Source organism: Tachypleus tridentatus, chromosome 5 (genome assembly GCF_004210375.1).
Source record: "Tachypleus tridentatus isolate NWPU-2018 chromosome 5, ASM421037v1, whole genome shotgun sequence".
Taxonomy (NCBI): domain Eukaryota; kingdom Metazoa; phylum Arthropoda; class Merostomata; order Xiphosura; family Limulidae; genus Tachypleus; species Tachypleus tridentatus.
The window spans coordinates 53,992,389-54,019,188 of record NC_134829.1 but is presented as its reverse complement, the minus strand read 5'-3'; the positions used below and the strand labels follow the sequence as shown (position 1 = coordinate 54,019,188).

At 31.7% G+C, this 26,800-nt stretch overlaps 1 protein-coding gene across 2 annotated transcripts; it reads left to right on the top strand.

Moving 5' to 3' along the window:
* The first annotated feature begins 426 nt into the window (after positions 1–426).
* Positions 427–23,179, top strand: LOC143251185 (uncharacterized). 2 transcript variants are annotated; one of them, XM_076502596.1, is made up of 4 exons: positions 428–581; positions 1,195–1,524; positions 19,977–20,306; positions 22,527–23,179. In XM_076502596.1, the coding sequence occupies exons 1-4, from the start codon at positions 569–571 to the stop codon at positions 22,676–22,678; spliced, it is 825 nt and encodes a 274-aa protein (XP_076358711.1). In that variant the 5' UTR covers positions 428–568; the 3' UTR covers positions 22,679–23,179. The 2 variants fall into 2 exon arrangements, with proteins under 2 accessions (XP_076358712.1, XP_076358711.1); XM_076502597.1 differs by lacking the exons at positions 19,977–20,306; positions 22,527–23,179 and adding an exon at positions 3,746–4,562 and having other exon boundaries at positions 427–581.
* Positions 23,180–26,800: the final 3,621 nt, after the last annotated feature.

The window sequence follows — 26,800 nt, the reverse complement described above, 5'->3', positions numbered from 1 at the left end:
GATAGCGAAAATTGCCTCGTCATAGTTAGAGACAAATAAACAAGGGCGTAAAATCTTTATATATTTTGCTGAGTCATCATTTAATAGAGAAATACTTTAATGTTAATCTCAATAATTAAAAGGTAATGGTTAAACTAGCCGTCCCTAATTTAGCAGTGTTAGACTAGAGGGAAGGCAGCTAGTCGTCTCCACCCACCACCAAATCTTGGGGTACTCTTTTACCAACGAATAGTGGGATTGACCGTCATGACTGTCCCGTAAGTTCACTCTGGGGTTAATACTTCGATAAATACCATAAGATAAAAACTTGCTGTGGTCATTAACTGGCACGTACCACTACAAACATGATTAGATAATGGATGTGATGACTAATTCTCCACTAGCAGATCATTCAAGAAGCTGCACACGAACCGCTGAATTATCTTGAATGTTTCACACGGCACATTATGTTACAACAATTGTCTCAATAAATAGAGGTTGTTGAGAAAAAGAAAGTTAATTATTACTATTGTAACACACGAAACAGTTTACAAACCGTAGTTGTTAGTTGTGAAGAATTACCCTGAAGATGTTAAAAGCTGGTAAGTTATTTTCTTGTCTACGTGAAAGTTGATACTCATGGGGTACACAGTTAAAACTTAGTTTTGGAGAATAATACAAACACTTTTACCTCATAACAAAACTGAGTTTCATAAACACACTTGTCTGAACTGTAATAATATTGATAGTTGTAGAGATATAAATACAGAAGTTTTGTACTCTTATCAATGTAAGTAAATTAGCTGCAAAATGAATAATTAGTTTATGTAAATACATGTTTATCAAGAAAACACCTACATGTTTGTTCCGTTTCCCAGTTGGTAAGACTGACCACACATATTTTACGTCAGTTAACATAACTGAGCTATTTTTATCAGTCCATCATAATTCTGTTATCTTAAATCTGAATATTCGATGTTGCATTTCATCCAACAGACGTGTATTAATTCTACGGAATAGAAAGTGTTATTTTAAAAAGGTTTTCCTAATTATTTAAGACGTACATTTTAATTTTGTAGACTTAAATTTTGAAAGCTTCATTTTTGACAAAAAGAAGTAAGTTATACGACCAAGAATAAAGAAATAATTTTGAAAAATTTAAGCAGGAAGTTTTTTATTGTATGTAAGATGTAAGTAAAGTTTATTTTAAATTAGGTGAATCAAAGAAAGACGACAGCTGTTGTACATGTGTCGTTACTTGTCGCTGTGAAAATGGAAAGATGAAATGCGTCTGTAACTGTAAGGATGACACATCTCAATGTTGTACAGAAGCTAAAGACAGGAAAAACAAATGTACAGTTACTGTCGTTTGTGAATGCGGAGATGCACGTTGTAGTCCAGAGTGTAAGAAGGATTCATGCGAGGATTGTGTAGAAACCAGAAAGAAGAACAGCTGCGTTTGTAACGTTACCTGCTGGTGTGAAAACGGAAAGATGAAATGTGTGTGTAACTGCAAGGATAACACTTCTCAGTGTTGTGAAGAAGGTAAGAAAAGAAAGGATAAATGTACTGTTAGTTGTCAAAGTTGAAAATAAATTATTAATCCTATATTTCTGAACTTTCAATGTTCGTGAATTGTTTGAGTGAGAAACACTTAAATTGAATGGTACTGATCAATAAGAGGATATTAATTTTATTATGATATACGTACTTTAAATGTGTAACGTTAACGTAAATATTTTTCAAATCTTTCGCAGAATGAGAAACAGTTAGCAGTTTATCACACTGAATATCGATAAAAGTATATTGGTTCTCTTTCTAATTCGATAAATATTATTATATATATTTGAACATTTCAGTTAAGTGTTCATGAGGATTTGTTATATAATTAGCTAGATATATCAAACATGCTTAAATATAATGTTAATCACTTTAATATATTTTTCTTTAATCATTATACCTTCTGTAGACGGGTACTATTGTATTTTTATAACGTCTTAAAACCAATTCGTGACAAAGGAATCGATACAAGAAACTATAGAGAATATTTTTAAGAATATAATTTTACGATGTTGAATTAATAAAATAAGGATGATACCAAATTACTATATAAAAGTTTTATTGAATCGGCAGTAACCTTATTCTGATAATATCGGAATATGGAGTTCGATTCTCACGATGGTAAGTTCAGGTAGACTTGTATGCAGTTTTGCGTACAAACAAAACCCATAATTTTAATATATTATCCCTATTACCATACAGGAAATTGATTTAATTTAAAATTACTATGCTCTTTTATCACTGACAGATATTTATTTGTTTATTTGATTTGATATTCGCGCTAAACTACACGAGGACTTCTCTACTATTCTTCTGTGATTTACGAAGGAAATACCAGAGGGAAGGCAACCGGTCATCACCGACAAATTGTAAGACTAACCTACACATAAAACACTACCACGATGAAATAGTAAAGGATATTGTGTGGAAGTGATATTCGAATCGGTGACTCAAATATTACTAGTTGAACGTTTTACATTGGGGCCGTAACGGGGTCATTTCATTAGAAGATAAAGTAACAGATATTTATGGAGTATCTTTTTATTGTTGCTAATCTACCCAGTAATTGTGGATATGATTTGGTACACCTTGAAGATCGAAATTGTATTTACCGTTGTTCTTTTTATCCACAGTTCTATCTAATCTAAAGCAAAAAACTAGTATTCAGAAACTTAACAGTGGAATTCGTTGCCAGTAGATTGGTTCATGTCTCAGACAGATGCCCTTACATATATTAGATGTAAACTGATGTACATGTAACCTAACATAGTTAAAGCTAAATATTGAGCTATAACCAAACCAAAGTGATATCGTACCTAGTACAATTTGATAACTGACCGATATGATCAGAGAATAGAGGTCATGAGCCAGCGCTGTCTAGGTCTGTAACATTTAAACTGGTAACAGCGAAATTAAATATGTAATAATGTGTAAAATACTAGATGTGTAGCTGAATTAAGATATTTTACAACAACTTGCAGACCGATATTTATATTACATGGAACGAAAGTTACTAACACCCTAGAGCTTAGGGTTCGTCAAGTGCAACACATTCTAATTTCTTCATGTAACAAAGGGTCGCGTCGGTGGGAAGGCACCTTCTCTACTTCAAACTGTCGATCAATACTTATGACACACGGACCATCAGTAACTATTTACTTATTTCTATACGTGTCGTTATTGTCGTAACGTAATTATTTTAGAAAGGAGAGTTACAAAACGCTTATCAAAAGTAAATTACTTATGGTTGCAAAATGAATAGTTAGTTTATTTAAATACATGATTATCTCAAGAAACCACCCACATGTTTGTCCCGTTTAGAAATTTTGTGAAACTGACCAAACATATTTTACGTCAGTGAACAGAACTGATCTACTTTTATCAGTTCAGGATGATGCTCTCATCTTAAATCTGAATAATAGATGTTGCATTTCATCCAAGAGACGAGTGTTAATTCTACGAAATATAAAGTGTTATTTTAACACATGTTTTTGTAATTATTTAAGACGTACCTTTAATTTTGTAAATTAATTTTGTAAAAGGTCCATTTTTGACAAAAACAGATTATACGATCGAGTATCGGTCACAACATAAGTTTTAAAACCATTGAAAGACATGAGTAACAAATATAATACATAAGTAATATTGAAAACAAAATTAAGCAGCAATTTTTATTGTACTAAGCGTTCCTGAAATTTTTATATAGGTGAAACAATGAGAGACGATAACTGCTGTACATGTGTCGTTACTTGTTGCTGTGAAAATGGAAAGATGAAATGCATCTGTAGCTGTCAGGATGACGCATCTCAATGTTGTACTGAAGCTGAAGATGAGAAACACAAATGTACAGTTACTGTTGTTTGTGAATGCGGAGATACACGTTGTAGTCCAGTCTGTAAGAAGGAGTCATGCCAGGATTGTGTAGAAGCCAGAAAGAAGAACAGCTGCGTTTGTACCGTTACCTGTTGCTGTGAAGACGGAAAGATGAAATGTGTTTGTAACTCCAAGGGTAACACTTCTCAGTGTTGTAAAGACGGAAAGGATAAATGTACTGTCACTTGTGAGTGTTAAAGATGAAATGACTTATCCCATACTACTGAAAATTTAATGATGGTGAATTATTTGACTGAAACTCGTAAAATGATGGCATGAATTTACAGCAAATTTAAATTAATTTTAGGAAGAAAAACGTAATTTAAAATTGTAATAATTATTTTTCATATAATTCACTGTATTCTAGAGAGACGGTTAGTACAATACCAAACCGAATACGGATTAGTGTATGTTGGTTCGTTTTTCAATTTGATAAATGTGATTATATAAAGTTTAAATGTTTAATTAATGATAGATAATTATTTAAACAATTAGCTATCTAGATACATCAAACATAGTGAAGTCAAAATGTTAATTGGTTTTATAATGTTTTTTTTCAATTTAATCTTTGTACCATCAACAGACTAGCACCATTAGATTTGTGAATGAGTAATAAATATAAGAAGCTACAGTGGCTTTTAGGAATACAATGTTGTGATGTTGAATTAATAAAATAAACTACATAAAATTCTTGTATGAACATTCATTGGTCACCAGTATTCTTCATCGTATAATATCAGAATGTGGACTTTAATTTTTTCAATACTTAGTGCATAAAGACAAACGTACAGTTTGTGTCTTAAAAAAAACACACGGATTTTTTGTATGAAAATTCATCATCATTACCGCAGTGTAATTTGAAATAATATGAGAAATTTCTAAATTTTCAATTTGATATTCAATATTTATTTTTAATGTATAAATTTACACGAGTGTTGTTTGCCTTAGCTTTCTGTAATTTAATAGTAAAAAACTGGAAAGAAGGCAGCTAATTATCATGAGTTCCCGCCAACTATTGTTGTACTGCTTCAGGATTCAGTTTATGATTGTCATTTCACCTTTATCCAGAGGTTCATTTGCTTTCTTGTTACAACTACTATCCAGGATATTATCAGTGGAACTTCTCTTGCCAGTAAACTGCTTCGTGTGTCAGACAGATGTATTTACGTATTTTAAAAATATACTAATCTAATACAAACATTTATTATAATACTGTACTTGTACTTCAAGTTGTACTAGCTATAATATTGTTGCAGCTAAACACTAGAGCTATAACCAAACTAAAGTGATATCGTACTGAGTAAAATTGTAATTTTAACAGAGAAGAAAGGTCATGAGTTAACGGTGTTCTTTGAACTAGGAAAGCAAGGTGGTGCACAAAACCAGTTTTTACCAGTCTTATTGTTAGAATTATGGTGTACCGAATTTAGAATAACATATAGAGCACTCAACAAAGTAGGCTATAATCAACTGTCCATTGCATTCTGTGGGCATGCGCTATTAGTTTTCTTTCTTGAATTGCTAAAAAATTTTTGTTATTTACTTATATCCAACCTAAATATTTATATACCAAGAGTTCGATTTTTTAACAAAACTTATCCTATAAACTGACAATTGAATTCAAGACAATGTACCAGCAACTTAACCTGTAACTTAGAAAATGGTACCAGTTGTTAACAAAGCTGAATCAAGATATTTTACAAAAATTGTTAGGCCATTATTTAGATTACATGAAACGAACAGTAGATTGACCATAAAGTTATAACACCCACACGTCTGTAAGGGGCCACCATGTTTAGTATGAAGGGGATTCGAACCCGTGACGATCGGATTTCGAGTAGCGTCCACTAACCACATGACCATGACAGGCCTTATTTGGTCATAGGCTGCCGTCGGGTAAAAAGGTACAATCTCTTCTTGAAACGTTCGATCATAGCTAACGATACAATGGAGCGTCAGTAACTGTTTACTTGCGTATTATTATAGGTATATAAGTTATTTTCATTACAAATATAATGTAATAATTTTACTTTTGAGAAAAGTTCCAAAAATTAGATAATTTAATTCTAGTGATTCTACTATTATAACAAACTTGAGGAATTTTGCGCCCGCTATAATTTTAAGGTAGTAGAAACAACACAACCAAGAAACAGAAATATCCGGTGTAATTACATTCTATTAACGCAAGAAATAATAATGCACATTTATATTAAACATGAATATGAATATTATGAAGATTTGTTGTTCTACAGTAAAGTATGTATTTTTCAGGGGAACTAAATTGTGAAAACAAAAGTATTACTAGGCCTATATGTTGTGAGAGTAATGTACGTAATGTGAATTAATACGCGAGAATAAAAGAATTTTCTACTCCAGATTGTATGTCACATAAACACGTAAAATATATTCTTAAAAAACTACACTTACGATGTCATTTCTTTGACTTCACACATAGTAATTATAAAACACAATATAGATAAAATATACCACAACATATAATATTCCTTAATTACCTTACATTTTTAGTACATGTCATATATATGTCATTTTTTTTTGTTTTCACACCATTATGGAAATATTAGTAAGCGTTGGAGCTATAGTCTAGATTTGTTTCTTTAGATTTAGGCCTGTAGAGCATGAAACGGAATTTGAACGTATGCCAAACTTAAATAAAACATTAATTATTATCACAACATCTCCGACAGAGTCGTAATATTGAAACGTTGATTCAAGTAAATAAAGAATATTTAAGAAGTAGGCCTGGTATTCCAAAACATAACGTATCTGCGTGCCAGTATTCATTAGGCCGACTATATGACTGACACTATACAACAACAGCTAAAAATCATAAGCCTAATTAAAGATAAAATTTAGTCTAAAGTTGAGTACTTTAACACAATGTTACTTAAAGAATTAAATGTTTGTAGTAAATTAAGATTACTAAAATGCCTTATAAATATACCAATATCCTAAAATTTCTAGAGGGAATGATAGCTATGCACATCAACAATCTTTTGTTTTATAGTTGGATTTGATCGTCATTATATAGTTCAACAACATTTATAAAGGTTTTTTTTAAAGTGAACCAACGAATCTTGTGATTTTATCTTGAGACACGAATCACATAAGGCTTGATGTTTTGGATTTCATGGAGGTTTTAATTTTTTGTGAATTTTTATTTTATTATCAGAAAATTGAAACAAACTTGTGATTAGTTTATACACAATTACCAGTTTATTATAAAAAGTCAAAATTTGATAAGGCAAAAAAGAAGGCAATATAATATTCAATACAAAATCTCGTTGCTTAGTGCTATAACGTCATTTTCGGCGTAATCTCTAAGATGTGTGGGAGAAAAGTTCCACGACAATTTTTTTCTGTAAAATTTATAAATGCCACAATACTCTGAACACGAACACTTTTAGTAAATTATAAAAGTGGAACACAATCCGTCCAGCCTTCTGAATCCCGTGTTTTCGTGGTCCAACACCTCTGGAAGTAAAGTGTATTTTTTGGGGGTAACAATATCTAATTCTTTATTAGAGTATATAAATATTTTGATTTTCCTAATACCAGAAGCTGTGATATCTTTCTTTATCTCTCCAAATATCAGTCTCGTTGACTTGCATTCTATATAAAAATTTAATTGTTGAAACTATTCACTTTGTTTTAACTATGAAGAAGCATTAAGGTGAAAGAGTAGCTGGTAAAAGAGTATCCCAAGAGGTGGCGGTTGTTAGTGATGACTATCTGCCTTCGTTTGACACTGCACAAACAGGGACGGCGAGTGCAGATAGCCTTACTGTAGGTTTGCGCGAAAGTGAAAAACAAAGAAACCATTTTTGTGAAAGAAAAAGTAAAAGATGTTTCTCGTTATTTCAAATTACACAAACACCAGTTTAATTTTGAAACTTATTTGAAATTTGTAAAGTTATTGTTGAATTAATGTGGTGTTGTATCAAAGTACCACAATAGAAAATGATACAATGCTCAATAAAAAAGTTCATTTTTAGATCTATAAATTTGTTTTCTCTGTGGTCATTGCGAAACTGTCATAGAATTTAACGAGGAAAAATCGACGAAGATATGTTACTCTTGATAAACAGATAAGTGTATTAACTGTGTTGAACATGTGTACTTCTGCAATTTCCTGTAAACTCGCCATCTTTGTGGCGGTACACTTTCGGTATTAAATTATAGTTTTTCAAGTTAAACGATCGAATTATTTCCTATAATAAAAATACATGTTTTTATTTTTAACTTTGTTATAGTAGACACAGTGACACACTTTCGTATACCACCCAATATCCTGAATTTAGTCTCATGTACTTTCAGACCTTGTTAAAATTCAAGTGTTGGATAGATTTCACTTAAGTATGAAGCATTGGTAAAATATTCACAGAGTACGAACTATGAAAAAAAACTCATTTAAGTTTGAAACGAAAACATTCTTGAAGAACTTTCAGTTTTGACTTTTTGTGAAGTTGACAGAATTATTCAGTTGAGTGTTAAGTTTTGAACAGCATTAAGATGGGTATGAATTGTTGAAAACATTTACCTTATTGTGAACTACTGAAAATCAGTTCGCTGGGTGTGAAGTTTTGGATAGTTTTCTATTCAGTTTCAACATTCACTGACTGGGATAATACTATTAAAATATGTAGTCGTTCTGTTTTTGTTATAAATGTCTTGTTTCAAGATTTATTAAGTCTTAGATCACTCATCAAACTTAAAACATAATTTACAATAATTTCAGAAATAATTAGATTTTATTTTTAATGTGTTTATATTAATTTGAATACAGGGGAATTTTATATTGTAATTAAGAATGGTGCTTTTGCCCATCTTTTAATCTTAAATTTGAAAGTCTGTGGCAATCTTAGAATGATATCTGTATAGCAATTTTGTTTCTTTGTTCGACGTAATGGAAAAGTTGGATGTGAGAAGCTTCATAAATACTGTTCCTACCTTGATTCTTTTTATTGTCTGTAATGTTGGGCGTGTATATACATATATATATGTTACAAGCAGTAGGTTAATGACTGTTCAATTGGGCCATTACCAAAAATTACAAAACTTTTGTGATTTATATTTATTTCCTGTTTTTCTTGTAAATGTAAATTCTTCATATTATACTAAAGTGCTGAATGTTTTAGGTTTTGTTTTTCAATGGAGAACTTTATAGCATAAAACTGATCAAGAGAACATTTTACATGGAGAGAAATTTTAACATTTTGGTAATTTGTGTAAACGCTAAATATTCTATGTAGTTTTTTACAATTTTCCGTTAAAGGCAATTGATGGATAATAATGTAGAGCTAATGACTTAGAGACCATGGTATTAATGTACACTTTTATTTTTGGACTATTGTATGCTTGAAGAACAGTTTCTCCTGTCACCTTTGTACTTTGTCCATAAAATGGGTAACACATTTTCCGCATTAGACGGTTACAAACCACGGAATCTCGAATTTAGTCTTAACAAACGAAAACTACGTTTAATGCAGCCATATATTTTGACTTTCATGAATATTTTAGTTTAGTTTCGTTTATTTCACCTTACTAGTTAAATCCGAGACGAGAGTCATGTATTTCTAACCAGTTTAAATCCTAAAAATATTATTTAATGTTTGAAATATATTCTAGATTTGCAAAGTCATTGTTGAATTGATAGAGTCAATTAGTAAAGATTGGAGATAAAGAAAATCTGCTTTGTCATAGTTAGAGACCAATAAACAAAGGTGTGATATTAAATCTTCATTCATTTTGCTGAGTCACCATTTACTGGATAAATACTTTATAGTTAATATAAATCATTAAAAGGTAATGTTTAAACTGTAAAATACCGAGTTATGATTATTGTTTATTAGATGTGTTTTATTTGATTTGAAATAGAGGCAATAATAAATTTGTGGATTGTCATTCAATTCAGGATAACCTTAATTATATATGATAAACTTACGGTACTTTTATAGCACTTGAGGTGGTTGGTAGCATGACATTAAATAAAAATAGAATTCAGAATATATACATGATACTGTTGGCTGAATTAAAAATGTCATAGTTAATCAAATTTGTGAAAGTCCAGAGTGTGACAACTAGATATTTACAAAAATTTTGAACTATTTATTTTTATTCAGTGTCTTAAAACTTTTATTCTTTCACAAACTAATGATTAAGCAGATTGGTTTTCAAACGTGGAATAATAATTTCCTGAAATTAACATGATATTAAAAAACTTAAAATAGAAATAAGTGAAGGAAATAAAAATATAATTTAAAATTTAAATATAAAATGTAAATAGATATAAACTTAATGTTTGGAAATAATAAAACTTTATGAAACGACTTGGATATTGATTTATACAACGTGTTAAAAAAGGAGACTACAAATATATCTAGGATAGACTACTAACAATTATATTTTAGTAGTGTATTTCAAGAGGTAATATAATTCAATAAATGAAACAATCTAATTGTTATGGGCGCGTTAATGGATGTAATGGTTAAATACAATCTCTATCAGAAACATGTACTACACACAAAAATGTTTCTCTACCTTTAGCTCGTTACGAAAGTTTCATGGCTAACGGTACTACAACTTCGGTTTGGATACATGTGATGGGAAAACATAATACAGTCGTTATGTAAATTTGTGTTTAGAACAAGAAAACAAATGTTGATATTTATTACAAGGATAAATTCCATTTTAGTACGTTGTAGTCGAGTTTTATTATGTTTTGTTTTAATCTTTGTAATCTTTATTTGTTATAGAGCCCAACTAATTTTTAAATTTGACGAAGTGTCAGAAAATTAGCGTAAAAAACAAATATTTATGCCACGTTTTGAAGAGCTAGTATTTTAATAAATATCTTATTCCAGAGATCTTTCAAACTTTTTTTTTGATTTAGGTGCTTTACTCTCTACCGAAAGAGCCAAAATGTGCTTTATTTTGGATGTATTGAGAAAGTTTTCAATGCTAGAAATTACTCTCACGCAATTTCGCACAGGAACTTCTTTACAAGGATCAGAAATTGCCAAGTTTAGGGAATGAGCACTCCAGTGTACATAGGGTACAATTGGGAAATAATCAGTTATCTGTCTCTGGACACCATTGAATTCCTTACTCATAGAGGTAGCCCCTTCGTACCCTTGTCCTCGCAGGTAAGCCATGTTAGTACCATATTTTGTCAGACTGTTTATGATAAAACCAGCCAAGTTTCTGTCTGTCACATCACAACCAGGTATAAATTGCAAAACATCTTCTCTTATTGCAACAGAGTTGTCATTGGCATGCAAATATCTAACACAGAGCAAAAACTGTTCAATGCCTGAAATATCTGTTGTTTCATCAGCTAATATTGAGTAACACTTTGCAGCATTACCCTGTTGACCAAACCATCAAGAACTTGAGTATTACAGGTGTAGATGATTTCATTTTGAATTTAAGAACTCAGATACGTAGCATTTCTCTTTGTACTAAAAAATTCCCATAGTTATTGATGGGCTCCTCATCAGTTTCACCAAGAAATATTGGACTACAAACATATTTTCCCCTCATATTTAAACCTTGTCTCCCACACAGCAATACAATATTAGTAATAGGCATTAAATATTGCCGGTTCTGTTCAATTTCTTGCTTGTAAGTTGCATCAAGCTGAAAGTGCTCAGGTGAACTTGTGTTTACGACCTGTAGAAGATTGTTAGCTTTGTTTTTGCTGTCTTGGTAATACTATTTCAATTCATGTGCATTGAAGTATTCAACAGCCTTTTTACAGTTTGGGTATGGAAGTTTCACTAGTTGTCCTAATTTCTGACTTCCAACACAAGCACCATCAGGAGCAAAAAGACAGCAATACTTGCAGAAAGAACCCTTTGCATGTTGACTGTAGAGTAGCCATCTCCACTGTGAAAGCCAACGATGCAGAGTGTTTGCATGATTTTTAATACAAAATTAATTTTATGAGGAGTCGACCTACCTGTTTACCAATGCTGACATCATCAGAAATGAAAGTTTCAATATCTCAGACTGGTTCTGAAGTGGTAGTGGTAGCATTGACCAAGGTGATGACTCTGACAATTCAGTTGACAATTCTGATTCAATCTGATTGGCTTCAGCAGATTGATCAGGTTCAGCCTCATGAATGTGTTTAAAGAACCGATGCAGTGTCTTTTGCTTTTTCAGGCTTGACAACATGTTTGTCAACATCACATTCACAGTACTATTGGCGCCACCTATAGTGAACGATTCACAATAGATGGCGTCATAGGCACTAGGTTAGTGCCATGGTGCTGCCAGCCCGCCACGGTGCCACCGACTGTTTATTTGTGAAGTTAATTCTTGAAATCCAGTGAATCTAAACATACACTGTCCATGATATTTGAATACAGATTATAGGCACTATACATATATTTGCACTCTCCTGAGTGAAAATATGTTTTATATGTTGATGAGAGGACTGTAGACCTTCTTTGCTGGGCCTGATAACTTTAAGTTATATATTATATATATATATAGGCCTATATATTTATTTATGATTAAAAAATAAGACAAACACCTCACTGTGCCATGCTGAAATTTGCTAAAAAGGTGGTCTCAGAATGCATAATCCAGGGTTTTTTTTATGGTTTTATTAAAAAATTTCCCTGGGAGGCCATGCCACACGACCCCCCTAGCATGGCTTCACGCCAAGACGAAAGCCATAAATTTCTATCTAGTTTAAAACCTAAAAATATTATTTACTTAACGTACTTATGCCTCTTGATTCCTGAAGGAACACAGGGCCGCAATCGCTGCGGATTCTGCAACAAGCTGGTCTTTAAGTGAGTAAGGTGTTAGCCTACTGTAAAACCCACAACCTGGAGGACAATTTCTCAGATCACCCAGGAGAATTGCACCTCTCATTGTAGCGTTGTACATCCGGAGACATACCGCTGGACTAGCGTGGGGCATGATATTATTTAATGTATCAAATATATTCTAGATTTGCAAAGTCATTGTTGAATTGATAGGTTCAAGTACTAAAGATTGCAGATAAAGAAAATTTGCCTCGTCATAGTCAGAGACAAATTAACAAAGGTGTAATATTAAATCTTTATACATTTTGCTGAGTCACCATTTATGGAGAAATACTTTAATGTTAATCTAAATAATTAAAAGGTAATGGTTAAACAATTGGATATCGACTTAGGATTGTGGTATTTGAGATTTATTGCAGTAGTTTTACTAACTTGATTTGAAATAGCAGGAATAGTAACGTTTTATGTTGTTATACAATTTAGCATAATTTAATGTGCGTAGAATAAAATATGGCACTTATAAAAGACTTGAGCTGATTTGAAACGTATCATTATATATAAAAAAATTGCACTATAGATACATGATACTGTTTTCTGAACTAAAAGGTAATCGTCTATGAAATTTGTGAAACTCGAGAATGTAGCATCTGGTATTCAAAACAATTTTGAACTATTTATTTTTATTCAGTGTCCCTGTGCTGTTACTTTTTTTTAACAAACTGATCCTTAAGCAAATTGGTTTTGAAACGTGGAATAATAATTTCGCGAAATTGTTTGTTTGGTGATGTCGAGAAAACCCACTTGTGGAGAAAAATATACATGTAAAAAGGCTCGTTTGGGTTGAGAAAAATTTTTTACGTAGAGAAGCCTTACGTAAAAAATGTTCTCAACCCTAACGAGCCGTTTTAATTTATAAATTGTTTATTTGTTTGTTTTTTTAATTTCGCGCTAAGCAACACGAAGGCTACATGCGCGAGCCGTCGCTAATTTAGCAGTGTAATACTAGAGGGAAGGCAGCTAGTCATCACCACCCACCACCAAATCTTGGGGTACTCTTTTACCAACTAATAGTGAGATTGATCGTACCGTTATAGCGAACCCACGGGTGAAAGGGCGAGCATATTTGGTCGATTGAGATTCGAAACCGTGACCCTCAGATTATGTGTCGAACGCGTTAACCCATTTGGCGAAATTAACATGATATCAAGAACGCTTAAAATAGAAATAAGTGAAAGAAATAGAAAAAAATATTTTAAAATTGGAATATAAAAGTGAAATAGGAATCAACTTTGTGAAACGACTTGGATATTAATTTATATAACTTGTTAAAGTAGAAACACATTTATATATAGGGAATAGACTACAAACAATTATATTTTACTAGTGTGTTTAAATAAGTAAAGTAACTTAATAAATAAAACAATCTGATGTGACTTCATAATTCACGAATTATACACATCAGTGTTTAATCATTGATGGAATTGTTTGAGTATTTTGGTCGATCTTTATTCAATAATAACGTTCGGCCATTGTTAAAGTATTCCAGACATTCTGATATATTTTTAAAGCGTTAATTTTCACGATCCTGTACGAACATCCTCTAATAGATTTCAGCCAGTGACACAGTTTTGAAAGACAAAAAATAAATTACATATTTCTTCTCTTTTTATTTACACCGTGACACATTGAAAGACATCCTGAATTTTAACTTTGACGAGTGAATAGTTTGTTTTTTTGTGCGCAAAGCTACACAAGAGCTATCTGCGCGTGAATGAATGCAAATGTTAATACAATCTCTTTCGGCAATATGTAATATATACAAAAATATTTCTCTACCTTTAATATCGAACGATAAGTTTTCCGGCTTAAGGCAATAAACCTTGAGTTTGGATACTTGTGATGGGAAAACCATAAATACGTCATTATGTAATCTTGTGTTTAAAAACAACGACAACAATGTTGAGATTTTTTACAAGGATAAATGTCTCACAGTTTATAAACATTTTAATACCTCGTGGTCGAATTTTAGTTTTTTTTAATTTATTAGTTACGCAGCCCAACTAACTTTCAAATTTGACGAAATGTCAAAAAGGGTGTAAAAAAAATCTTTGTGTTACATTTGAAATGTTAATAATTTAATAAAAACCTTACACGCAGATGAAACGAAAAATAGTTAACATTGTCAAAATATAGAAGTTACTTTTAAAACATAAAAATTATAAAAATATAATTTTAAAACATTTATTTTACGTTTATTACTTGTTTGTGTTTTGATATCTTATTGATTTAAAGAAAAACGTGTTACTGGATTTAAACTATTTTTGGCTTCCTTGTTGTTAAAAAGTTACACAGTAAGCTTTCTGTGGCGTGACCATCAGCGATATAAACGTCTGGTCTTTTGAGTTAAGTCACAGATAAGCAGATAGGAGATAAAAACCAAATGACTTCAATGTATTAGTTACCTGTCCGTTTCTCTTTTTCTTCTAATGGCCCAGCGGTATATCTGTGAACTTATACTACTGGTAATTGGGTTGCGATACCCGTGGTGGGCAGAGAAGAGATAGTCCAATGTGTGGCTTTGTGCTTAATTAGAAAATAATATGAGTATCTTCTCAACCTTCCTCCTGATAAAATGGGAAATAATTATTTTTACTATGATTATATTTAATAAAATCTTGATCAATACTTAAAAATACAGAAATAGTTATGTAGGCTTACTATATACTACGTACTTGACACTATAGTTCAAGGACTAAGAAACGTAAGCCTAATTAAAGATAAAATTTACAGTCTCAAGTTTGACTACGTAGGCTTAAAATAATTTGAATTACATACCTGCAGTAAATTAAGAATAAAATTAAATGTCTTTATGAAAATAGTAAAATCTTGAAATTCTTAGAGCTTAGATTCAACTCATATTTTATCTGATATAGTTAAAGTAACCTTAACTCTTGTTGTTTGAAAAGACAAAATACATATTACGAATGTTAATAGCATGGCTTACTGATCACTATGTTCTCATTAGATTTCTAATGATTACCTCTGCACTTGGGCTTTACTTTGAGTAGACTAATTTCAAGGCCTGGTTAAGTGTCAAAGTACGCAGCTAAAATACTTGCTTATTAGTAGATGGAGATCACAATAGAAAAGTTCGTTTTTTTAGTTGTCATTGCGAAATCCGTCATAGAATTTGACGAAGAAAAGCCGACGAAGATATCTTTCTTTTATAAAAAGAGATAAGTGTATTAACTGTAAGCTTCGCATCTTTGTGGCCGAACACTTTGGGAATTGGTTTAGAGTTAAATAATCTATGTTGTCTTGAATTTTTCGGGAAACTTGATAAATGGATAATAATGTAGAGCTAGTTGCTCAGAATCTATGGTACCTTCCCATTTTTGGATTAGTTTTGTATGATTGAACAGTAGGTTTTTATTTTCATCTTAGTTCTGCATCTGCGTGCATAAAATAGTTCATCTTTTCCGCATCAGAGAGTTACAAACCACGAAATCTCGGATTTAGTCTGGACACTCGAGAACTATGTCTACTGGGTCCTTATATTTTGACATTCATGAATTTTTAGGTTTACTTTTGTTTATTTCACTTTACTAGTTAACTCCCAGACGAGAACCATAAGTATCTAACTAGTTTAAATCCTAAAAATATTATATAATGTTTGAAATATATTCTAGATTTGCAAAGTTATTGTGAGTTGATTGGCTCTAGTAGTAAAACTGCAAATAACGAAAATTTTCCCAGACATAGTTATAGACAAATAAACAAGGGTGTGGTATGAAATATTCATATATTTTGCTGAATCACCATTTTATGGAGAAATACTTAAGAGATGATATAAATAATTAAAAGTTAATGTTCATACTACAAAATATCGAAGTATGATTGTTGTGTTTCAAATTTATTGTACTCGTTTTACTCACTTAATTTGAAATAGAGAGAACAGTAAATTTTTAGATTGTCACATACAGTTGAACCCTTCTGAAGCAGCCACCTTCAGGACTGAGACAAACTGGCCTGATTAGAGGGGTTCCACTGTAATTTAATGTGTATAGAAAAATTATGGTACTTTTAAAAGACTTGAGATGTTTGGTAGCTTAACATTAAATAAAAATAAAATTCTGTACAGATATAGGTTGATGTTGTCTGAACATGAAAAGTCAAAGCTCAGTGAATTTGTGAAACACATGAATGTGACAACTGGATATTCACAACAATTTTAAACTGTTTATTTTTATTCAGCTATTCTTTTACAAACTGATTCTTAAGTAAATTGGTTTTAAAATGTCGAATAGTAATTTCGCGAAAGCTTAAAATAAAAATAAGTGAAGGAAATAAAAAAATATAAGTTACAATTTAAATACAAAAAGTAAATAGATATAAACTTACTCTTTGGAAATAATAAAACTTAAAGAAACGAGTAGGATATTAATTTGTATAACCTCTTAAAAAGGAGAAACACATACGCACATACATATATAGGTCTGGCATGGCCAGGTGGGTTAAGACGTTCGACTCGTAATCCGAGGGTCGCGGGTTCAAATACCCGTCGCACCAAACATCTTCGCTCTTTTAGCTGTGAGGGCATCATAATGTGACGATCAATGCCACAATTATTTGTAAAATAGTAGCCCAAGAGTTGGCGGTGGGTGGTGATGACTAACTGCTTTCCCTACACTGTCTCACACTGCCAAATTAGGGACGACTAACACAGATAGCCCTCGTGTAGCTTTGCGCGAAAATGGAAAAACGAAAAACAAAACATATTTACAGAATGGACGAGGGACAATTATATTTTACTGGTGTGTTTCAAGAAGTAAAATAATTTAATAAATGAAACAATTTAATGTGACTTCATAATTCACGAATTAGACACATCAGTGTTTAATCATTGATGGAATTGTTTGAGTATTTTGGTCGATCTTCATTCAGAAATAATGTTCGGCTATTGTTAAAGTATTCCAGACATTCTGATACATTTTTAAAGCGTTAATTTTCTCCATCTTGTACGAACATTCTCTGATAGATTTCAGCTAAAAACACAGTTTTGAAACACTAACAATGAATAACAGTTTCATTTTTTTCTTTATTGTACAGTGACACAGTGAAAGAGTACCTGAACGTGAATGAATGGAATGGTTAACACAATCCCTGTCAGAAACATGTACTATACAGAAAAATGTTTCTTAACCTTTAGCTCAAAACACTAAGCTTTGTGGCTAACGGTATTGAAACGACAGTTTGGATACTTGTTATGGGAAAAACATAATCACGTCGTTATGTAATTTTGTGTTAATAACAACAAAACAAATGTTGATATTTATTACAAGGATAAATTTCAGACAGTTTATAAACATTTTAATAGGTTGTACTTGAATTTTAATGTATTTTGTTTTAATATTTCGTGCAAAGCTACACAAGAGCTATGTGCATTATCCGTTCATAATTTAGTAGTGTTAGATTGGGAGAAGACAGCTGGTCATCACCACCCACCACGAACTCTTGGGCTTATTTTTTACCAACGAATAGTGGGATTGACTGTGACATTATAACGACCCCACGCATATTTGGTGCGACAGGTATTAGAACTCGCAACCCTCAGATTACGAGCTTTAACCATACGGGGATTATCTTCTGACTCCACCGAGGGGAATCAAACGCCTGATTTTAGCGTTGGAAATCCGTAGACTTACAGCTGTAACAGTGGGTGACAACTGAAATAAGAAGGAATATAAAGAAAATTATAATACAAATTGGAAATAATAAATTTTCAGTTGAATTTTTCATATTTACAAAACAATAAACACACAGAGTAATGTTAAATTATTAAAGCAACCTTGTTGTTACTGATGGTCAATATTGATGTGACGTAGGGGAAAACAGTGATTTTAAAAAGTCTCTCGGCTCCAGCAGCTGGTGGTCCGTCTCAAGCCGGAGTAACAACTTATACCTAGCCTTAGATAGGATTCTATAGTACACCCCAGGAACTCGTGCAAATATATATCGATTCCGGACAAGCAAAATTATGTACTTAAACACCGACATGGTGTAATGAAATGTAAATTCTTTGGTGACTGGGAACCTGGACAGGCACGTGATAGAGTATGGTTTTCGCCGAGATCGAAGGGTCATTAGAAATGCGAGATACCAATTTCGTTATCCTATCCGATTAAACACGTTCAAACTTTCTCTCATCGGGAGTACTTTGTGAACGACGTGCCAGTTTCAAACTTGTAAGTAACCATCAATATGGCGAACCGTCACTCGGCCCCAAATAACACCCCATGGTAGCGCAGGATGATACTGACCTATCCTGTAAGTCCACTCTGGGGTCAATACTTCGATAAATACCATAAGATAACAAGTTGCTGTGGTCATTAACTGGCACGTACCACTACAAACAAGATTAGATAATGGATGTGATGACTAATTGTTCCCGAGCAGATCATTCAAGAAGCTGCACACGAACCGCGGGATTATCTCGAATGTTTCACACGGCACATTTTGTTACAAGAATTGTTTCAATAAATAGAGGTTGTTGAGAAAAGGAAAGTTAGTTATTACTATTGTAATACACGAAACAGTTTACAAACCGTAGTTGTTAGTTGAGTAGAATTACCCTGAAGATGAAAAAAGCTGGTAAGTTATTTTCTTGTCTATGTGAAAGTTGCTACTCATGGGGTAAACTGTTAAAACTTAGGTTTAGAGAATAATACAAACACTTTTACCTGATAACAATACTGAGTTCCATAAACACACATGTCTGAACTGTAATAATATTGATAGTTGTAGAGATATAAATACAGGAGTTTTGTACTTATATCAATTTAAGTAAATTAGCTGCAAAATGAATAGTTAGTTTATGTAAATACATGTGTATCAAGAAAACACCTACATGTTTGTTCCGTTCCCCAGTTGGTAAGACTAACCACACATATTTTACGTCAGTTAACAGAACTGAGCTATTTTTATCAGTCCATCATGATGCTGTTATCTTAAATCTGAATATTCGATGTTGCATTTCATCCAACAGACGTGTATTAATTCTACGGAATAGAAAGTGTTATTTTAAAAAAGATTTTCCTAATTATTTCAGACGTACCTTTTAATTTTGTAGACTTAAATATTGAAGCTTCATTTTTGACAAAAAGAAGTAAGTTATGCGACCAAGAATAAATAAATAATTTTGAAAAAAAATTAAGCAGGAAGTTTTTTATTGTATGTAAGATGTAACTAAAGTTTATTTTAAAATAGGTGAATCAAAGACCGACGACAGCTGTTGTACATGTGTCGTTACTTGTCGCTGTGAAAATGGAAAGATGAAATGCGTCTGTAACTGTAAGGATGACACATCTCAATGTTGTACAGAAGCTAAAGAAGGGAAAAACAAATGTACAGTTACTGTCGTTTGTGAATGCGGAGATACATGTTGTAGTCCAGACTGTAAGAAGGAGTCATGCGAGGATTGTGTAGAAACCAGAAAGAAGAACAGTTGTGTTTGTAACGTTACCTGCTGGTGTGAAAACGGAAAGATGAAATGTGTTTGTAACTGTAAGGATAACACTTCTCAGTGTTGTGAAGAAGGTAAGAAGAGAAAGGATAAATGTACTGTTAGTTGTCTGTGTTGAAAAAGGAAGGATTAATCCTATATTACTGAACTTTCAATGTTTGTGAATTGTTTGAGTGAGAAACACTTAAATTGAATGGTACTGATCAATAAGAGGATATTAATTTTATTATGATATACGTACTTCAAATGTGTAACTTTAACGTAAATATTTTTCAAATCTTTCACAGAATGAGAGACAGCAGTTTATCACACTGAATACCGATAAAAGTATATTGGTTCTCTTTCTAATTCGATAAATATTATTATATATATTTGAACTTTTCAGTTAAGGGCTCATGAGGATTTGTTATATAATTAGCTAGATATATCAAACATGCTTAAATATAATGTTAATTACTTTAATATATTTTTCTTTAATCATTATACCTTATGCAGACGGGTACTTTAGGATTTTTATAACGTCTTAAAACAAATTCGTGACAAAGGAATCGATACAAGAAACTATAGAGAATATTTTTAAGAATATAATTTTACGATGTTAAATTAATAAAACAAGGATGATACCAAATTACTGTATAAAAGTTTTATTGAATCGGCAGTAACCTTATTCTGATAATATCAGAATATGGAGTTCGATCCTTACGATGGTAAGTTCAGGTAGACTTGTATGCAGTTTTGCGTACAAACAAAACACATAATTTTAATATATTATCCCTATTACCATACAGGAAATTGATTTAATTTAAAATTACTATGCTCTTTTATCATTGACAGATATTTATTTTTTTTTATTTGTTTTGATATTCGCGCTAAACTACACGAGGACTTCTCTAATATTCTTCTGAGATTTACGAGGGAAATACCAGAGGGAAGGCTACCGGTCATCATCGACAAATTGTAAGACTAACCTACACATAAAACACTTCCACGATGAAATAGTAAAGGATATTGTGTGGAAGTGATATTCGAATCGGTGACTCAAATATTACTAGTCGAACGTTTTACATTGTGGCCATAACGGGGTCATTTCATTAGAAGAGAAAGCAACAGATGTTTATGGAGTATCTGTTTATTGTTGCTAATCTACACAGTAATTGTGGATATGATCTGGTTCACCTTGAAGATCGAAATTGTATTTACCGTTGCTCTTTTTATCCACAGTTCTATCTAATCTAATGCAACAACTACTATTCAGAAGGTTAACAGTGGAATTCGTTGCCAGTAGATTGGTTCATGTCTCAGACAGATGCCCTTACATATATTAGATGTAAACTGATGTACATGTAACCTAACATAGTTAAAGCTAAATATTGAGCTATAACCAAACCAAAGTGATATCGTACCTAGTACAATTTGATAACTGACCGATATGATCAGAAAATACAGGTCATGAGCCAGCGCTGTCTAGGTCTGTAACATTTAAACTGGTAACAGCGAAATTAAATATGTAATAATGTGTAAAATACTAGATGTTAGTATAGCTGAATCAAGATATTTTACAACAACTTGCAGACCGATATTTATATTACATGGATCGAAAATTACTAACACCCTAGAGCTTAGGGTTCGTCAAGTGCAACATATTCTAATTTCTTTATGTAACAAAGGCTCGCGTCGGTGGGAAGGCACCTTCTCTACTTCAAACTGTCGATCAATTCTTATGACACACGAACCATCAGTAACTATTTACTTATTTCTGTACGTTTCGTTAGAGACGTAACTTAATTATTTTAGAAAGGAGAGTTACAAAACGCTTATCAATAAGTAAATTACTTATGGTTGCAAAATGAATAGTTAGTTTATTTAAATACATGATTATCTCAAGAAACCACCCACATGTTTGTCATGCTTCGAAATTTTGTGAAACTGACCAAACATATTTTACGTCAGTGAACAGAACTGATATAATTTTATCAGTTCAGGATGATGCTGTCATCTTAAATCTGAATATTAGATGTTGCATTTCATCCAACAGACGAGTGTTAATTCTACGAAATAGAATGTGTTATTTTAACACATGTTTCTGTAATTTACGTACCTTTAATTTTGTAAATTAATTTTGTAAAAGGTCCATTTTTGACAAAAACAGATTATACGATCGAGTATCGGTCACAACATAAGTTTTAAAACTATTGAAAGACATGAGTAACAAATATAATACATAAGTAATATTGAAAAGAAAATTAAGCAGCAATTTTTATTGTACTAAAAGTGTTCCTGAATCTTTTATATAGATGAAACGATGAGAGACGATAACTGCTGTACATGTGTCGTTACTTGTTGCTGTGAAGACGGAAAGATGAAATGTGTTTGTAACTCCAAGGATAACAGTTCTGAGTGTTGTAAAGACGGAAATGATAAATGTACTGTCACTTGTGAGTGTTAAAGATGAAAGGACTTATCCCATACTACTGAAATTTTAATGATGGTGAATTATTTGACTGAAACTCGTAAATTGATGGCATGAATTAACAGCAAGAGAAAATTAATTTTAAGATGAAAAACGTAATTTAAAATTGTAATAAGTATTTTTCATATAATTCACTGTATTCTAGAGAGACGGTTAGTACTATACCAAACCGAATACGGATTAATGTATGTTGGTTCTCTTTTCAATTTGATAAATGTGATTATATAAAGTTTAAATGTTTAATTGATGATAGATAATTATTTAAACAATTAGCTATCTAGATACATCAAACATAGTGAAGTCAAAATGTTAATTGGTTTTATAATGTTTTTTCAATTTAATATTTGTACCATCAACAGACTAGCACCATTAGATTTGTGAATGAGTAATCAATATAAGAAGTATAGTGGCTTTTAAGAATACAATGTTGTGATGTTGAATTAATAAAATAAACTACATGAAATTCTTGTATAAACATTCATTGGTCACCAGTATTCTTCGTCGTATAATATCAGAATGTGGACTTCTATTTTTTCAATACTTAGTGCAAAAAGGCTAACGTACAGTTTGTGTCTTAAAAAAAACACACGGATTTTTTGTATAAAAATTCATCATCATTACCACAGTGTAATTTGAAATAAGATGAGAAATTTCTAAATTTTCAATTTGATATTCAGTATTTATTTTTAATGTTTAAATTTACACGAGTGTTGTTTGCCTTAGGTGTCTGTAATTTAATAGTAAAAAAACTGGAAAGAAGGCAGCTAGTTATCATGAGTTCCCGCCAACTATTGTTGTACTGCTTCAGGATTCATATTATGATTGTCATTTCACCTTTATCCAGAGGTTCATTTGCTTTCTTGTTACAACTACTATCCAGTATATTATCAGTGGAACTTCTCTTGCCAGTAAACTGCTTCGTGTGTCAGACAGATGTATTTACGTATTTCAAAAATATACTAATCTAATACAAACATTTATTATAATACTGTACTTGTACTTCAAGCTGTACTAGCTATAATATTATTTCAGCTAAACACTAGAGCTATAACCAAACTAAAGTGATATCGTACTGAGTAAAATTGTAATTTTAACAGAGAAGAGAGGTCATGAGTTAACGGTGTTCTTTGAACTAGGAAAGCAAGGTGGTGCACAAAACCAGTTTTTACCAGTCTTATTGTTAGAATTATGGTGTACCGAATTTAGAATAACATATATAGAGCACTCAACAAAGTAGGCTATAATCAACTGTCCATTGGATTCTGTGGTCATGCGCTATTAGTTTTCTTTCTTGATTTGCTAAAAAAATTTTGTTATTTACTTATATCTAACCTAAATATTTATATACCAAGAGTTCGATTTTTAACAAAACTTATCCTATAAACTGACAACTGAATTTAAGATAATATACAAGCAACTCAACCTGTAACTTAGAAAATGGTACCAGTTGTTAACAAAGATAAAAAGTTATAACACCCACACGGCTGTAAAGGGCCACCATGTTTAGTATGAAGGGGATATCCGTAACGATCGGATTTCAAGTAGCGCGCACTAACCACATGACCATGACAGGCCTTATTTCATCATAGGCTGCCGCCGGATAAAAAGTTACAATCTCTTCTTCAAACGTTCGATCATAGCTTACGATACAATGGAGCGTCAGTAACTGTTTACTTGCGTATTATTATAGGTATATTAGTTATTTTCATTACAAATATAATGTAATAATTTTACTTTAGAGAAAAGTTCCAAAAAATTAGATAATTTAATTCTAGTGATTCTACTATTATAACAAACTTGAGGAATTTTGCGCCCGCTATAATTTTAAGGTTGTAGAAACAACACAACCAAGAAACGGAAATATCCGGTATAATTTTACATTCTATTAACGCATGAAATAATAATGCATATTTATATTAAACATGAATATAAATATTGTGAAGATTTGTTGTTCTACAGTAAAGTATGTATTTTTCAGGGGAACTAAATTTTGAAAACAAAAGTATTACTAGGCCTATATGTTGTGAGAGTAACGCACGTAATGTGAATTAATACGCGAGAATAAAAGAATTGTATGTCACATAAACACGTAAAATATATTCTTAAAAAAATTACACTTACGATGTCATTTCTTTGACTTCACACATAGTAATTATAAAACAAAATATAGATATAATATACCACAACATATAATATTCCTTAATTACCTTATATTTTTAGTACATGTCATTTATATGTCATTTTTTTGTTTTCACACCATTATGGAAATATAAGTAAGCGTTGGAGCTATAGTCTAGATTTGTTTCTTTAGATTTAGGCCTGTAGAGCATGAAACGGAATTTGAACGTAAAGCAAACTTAAATAAAACATTAATTATTATCAAAACATTTTGATCGACTAATCTGTTCTACAACATCTCCGATAAAGTCGTAATATTGAAACGTTGATTCAAGTAAATAAAGAATATTTAAGAAATAGGCCTATTATTCCAGAACATAACGTATCTTCGTGCCAGTATTCATTAGGCCGACTATATGACTGACACTATACACAACAGCTAAAAATCATAAGCCTAATTAAAGATAAATTTAGTCTGAAGTTGACTACTTTGACACAATGTTACTTAAAGAATTAAATGTTTGTAGTAAATTAAGAATACTAAAATGCCTTATAAATATAACAATATCCTAAAATTTCTAGATGGAAGGATAGCTATACACATCAACAATCTTTTGTTTTATAGTGGAATTTGATCGTCATTATTTAGTTCAACAACATTTATAAAGGTTTTCTTTAAAAGTCAACCAACGAATCTTGTGATTTAATCTTGAGACACGAATCACATAAGGCCTGATGTTTTGGATTTCATGGAGGTTTTAATTTTTTGTGATTTTTTATTTTATTATCAGAAAATTGAAACAAATTTGTGATTAGTTTATACACAATTACCAGTTTATTATAAAAAGTCAAAATTTGATAAGGCAAAAAACGATGGCAATATAATATTCAATACAAAATCTCGTTGCTTAGTGCTATAACGTCATTTTCGGCGTAATCTCTAGAATGTGTTGGAGAAAAGTTCTACGACAATTTTTTCTGTAAAATTTATAAATGCCACAATACTCTGAACACGAACACTTTTAGTAAATTATAAAAGTGGAACACAATCCGTCCAGCCTTCTGAATCCCGTGTTTTCGTCGTCCAACACCTCTGGAAGTAAAGTGTATTTTTTGGGGGTAACAATATCTAATTCTTTATTAGAGTATATAAATATTTTGATTTTCCTAATACCAGAAGCTGTGATATCTTTCTTTATCTCTCCAAATATCAGTCTCGTTGACTTGCATTCTATATAAAAATTTAATTGTTGAAACTATTCACTTTATTTTAACTATGAAGAAGCATTAAGGTGAGAGAGTAGCTGGTAAAAGAGTATCCCAAGAGGTGGCGGTTGTTACTGATGACTATCTGCCTTCGTTTGACACTGCACAATCAGGGACGGCGAGTGCAGGTAGCCTTACTGTAGGTTTGCGCGAAAGTGAAAAACAAAGAAACCATTTTTGTGAAAGAAAAAGTAAAAGATGTTTCTCGTTATTTCAAATTACACAAACACCAGTTTAATTTTGAAACTTATTTGAAATTTGTAAAGTTATTGTTAAATAAATATGGTGAAGTATCAAAGTACCACAATAGAAAATGATACAATGCGCAATAAAAAGTTCGTTTTTAGATCGTTAAATTTGTTTTCTCTGTGGTCATTGCGAAACTGTCATGGAATTTAACGAGGAAATATCGACGAAGATATGTTACTCTTGGTAAACAGATAAGTGTATTAACTGTGTTGAACATGTGTACTTCTGCAATTTCCTGTAAACTCGGCATCTTTGTGGCGGTACAGTGTCAATGTTAAATTATAGTTTTTCAAGTGAAACGATCGAGTTATTTCCTATAATAAAAATACATGTTTATATTTTTAACTGTTATAGTAGACACAGTGACACACTTTCGCATACCACCCAATATCCTGAATTTAGTCTCATGTACTTTCAGACCTTGTTAAAATTCAAGTGTTGGAAAGATTTCACTTAAGTATGAAG

Excerpts from the sequence above, each read along its gene's own strand:
- LOC143251185 (XM_076502596.1), top strand. Across the intron at positions 1,525-19,976 it reads TTCTCAGTGTTGTGAAGAAG|GTGAATCAAAGACCGACGAC; the intron begins GTAAGAAAAGAA and ends ATTTTAAAATAG. Across the intron at positions 20,307-22,526 it reads TTCTCAGTGTTGTGAAGAAG|ATGAAACGATGAGAGACGAT; the intron begins GTAAGAAGAGAA and ends TCTTTTATATAG.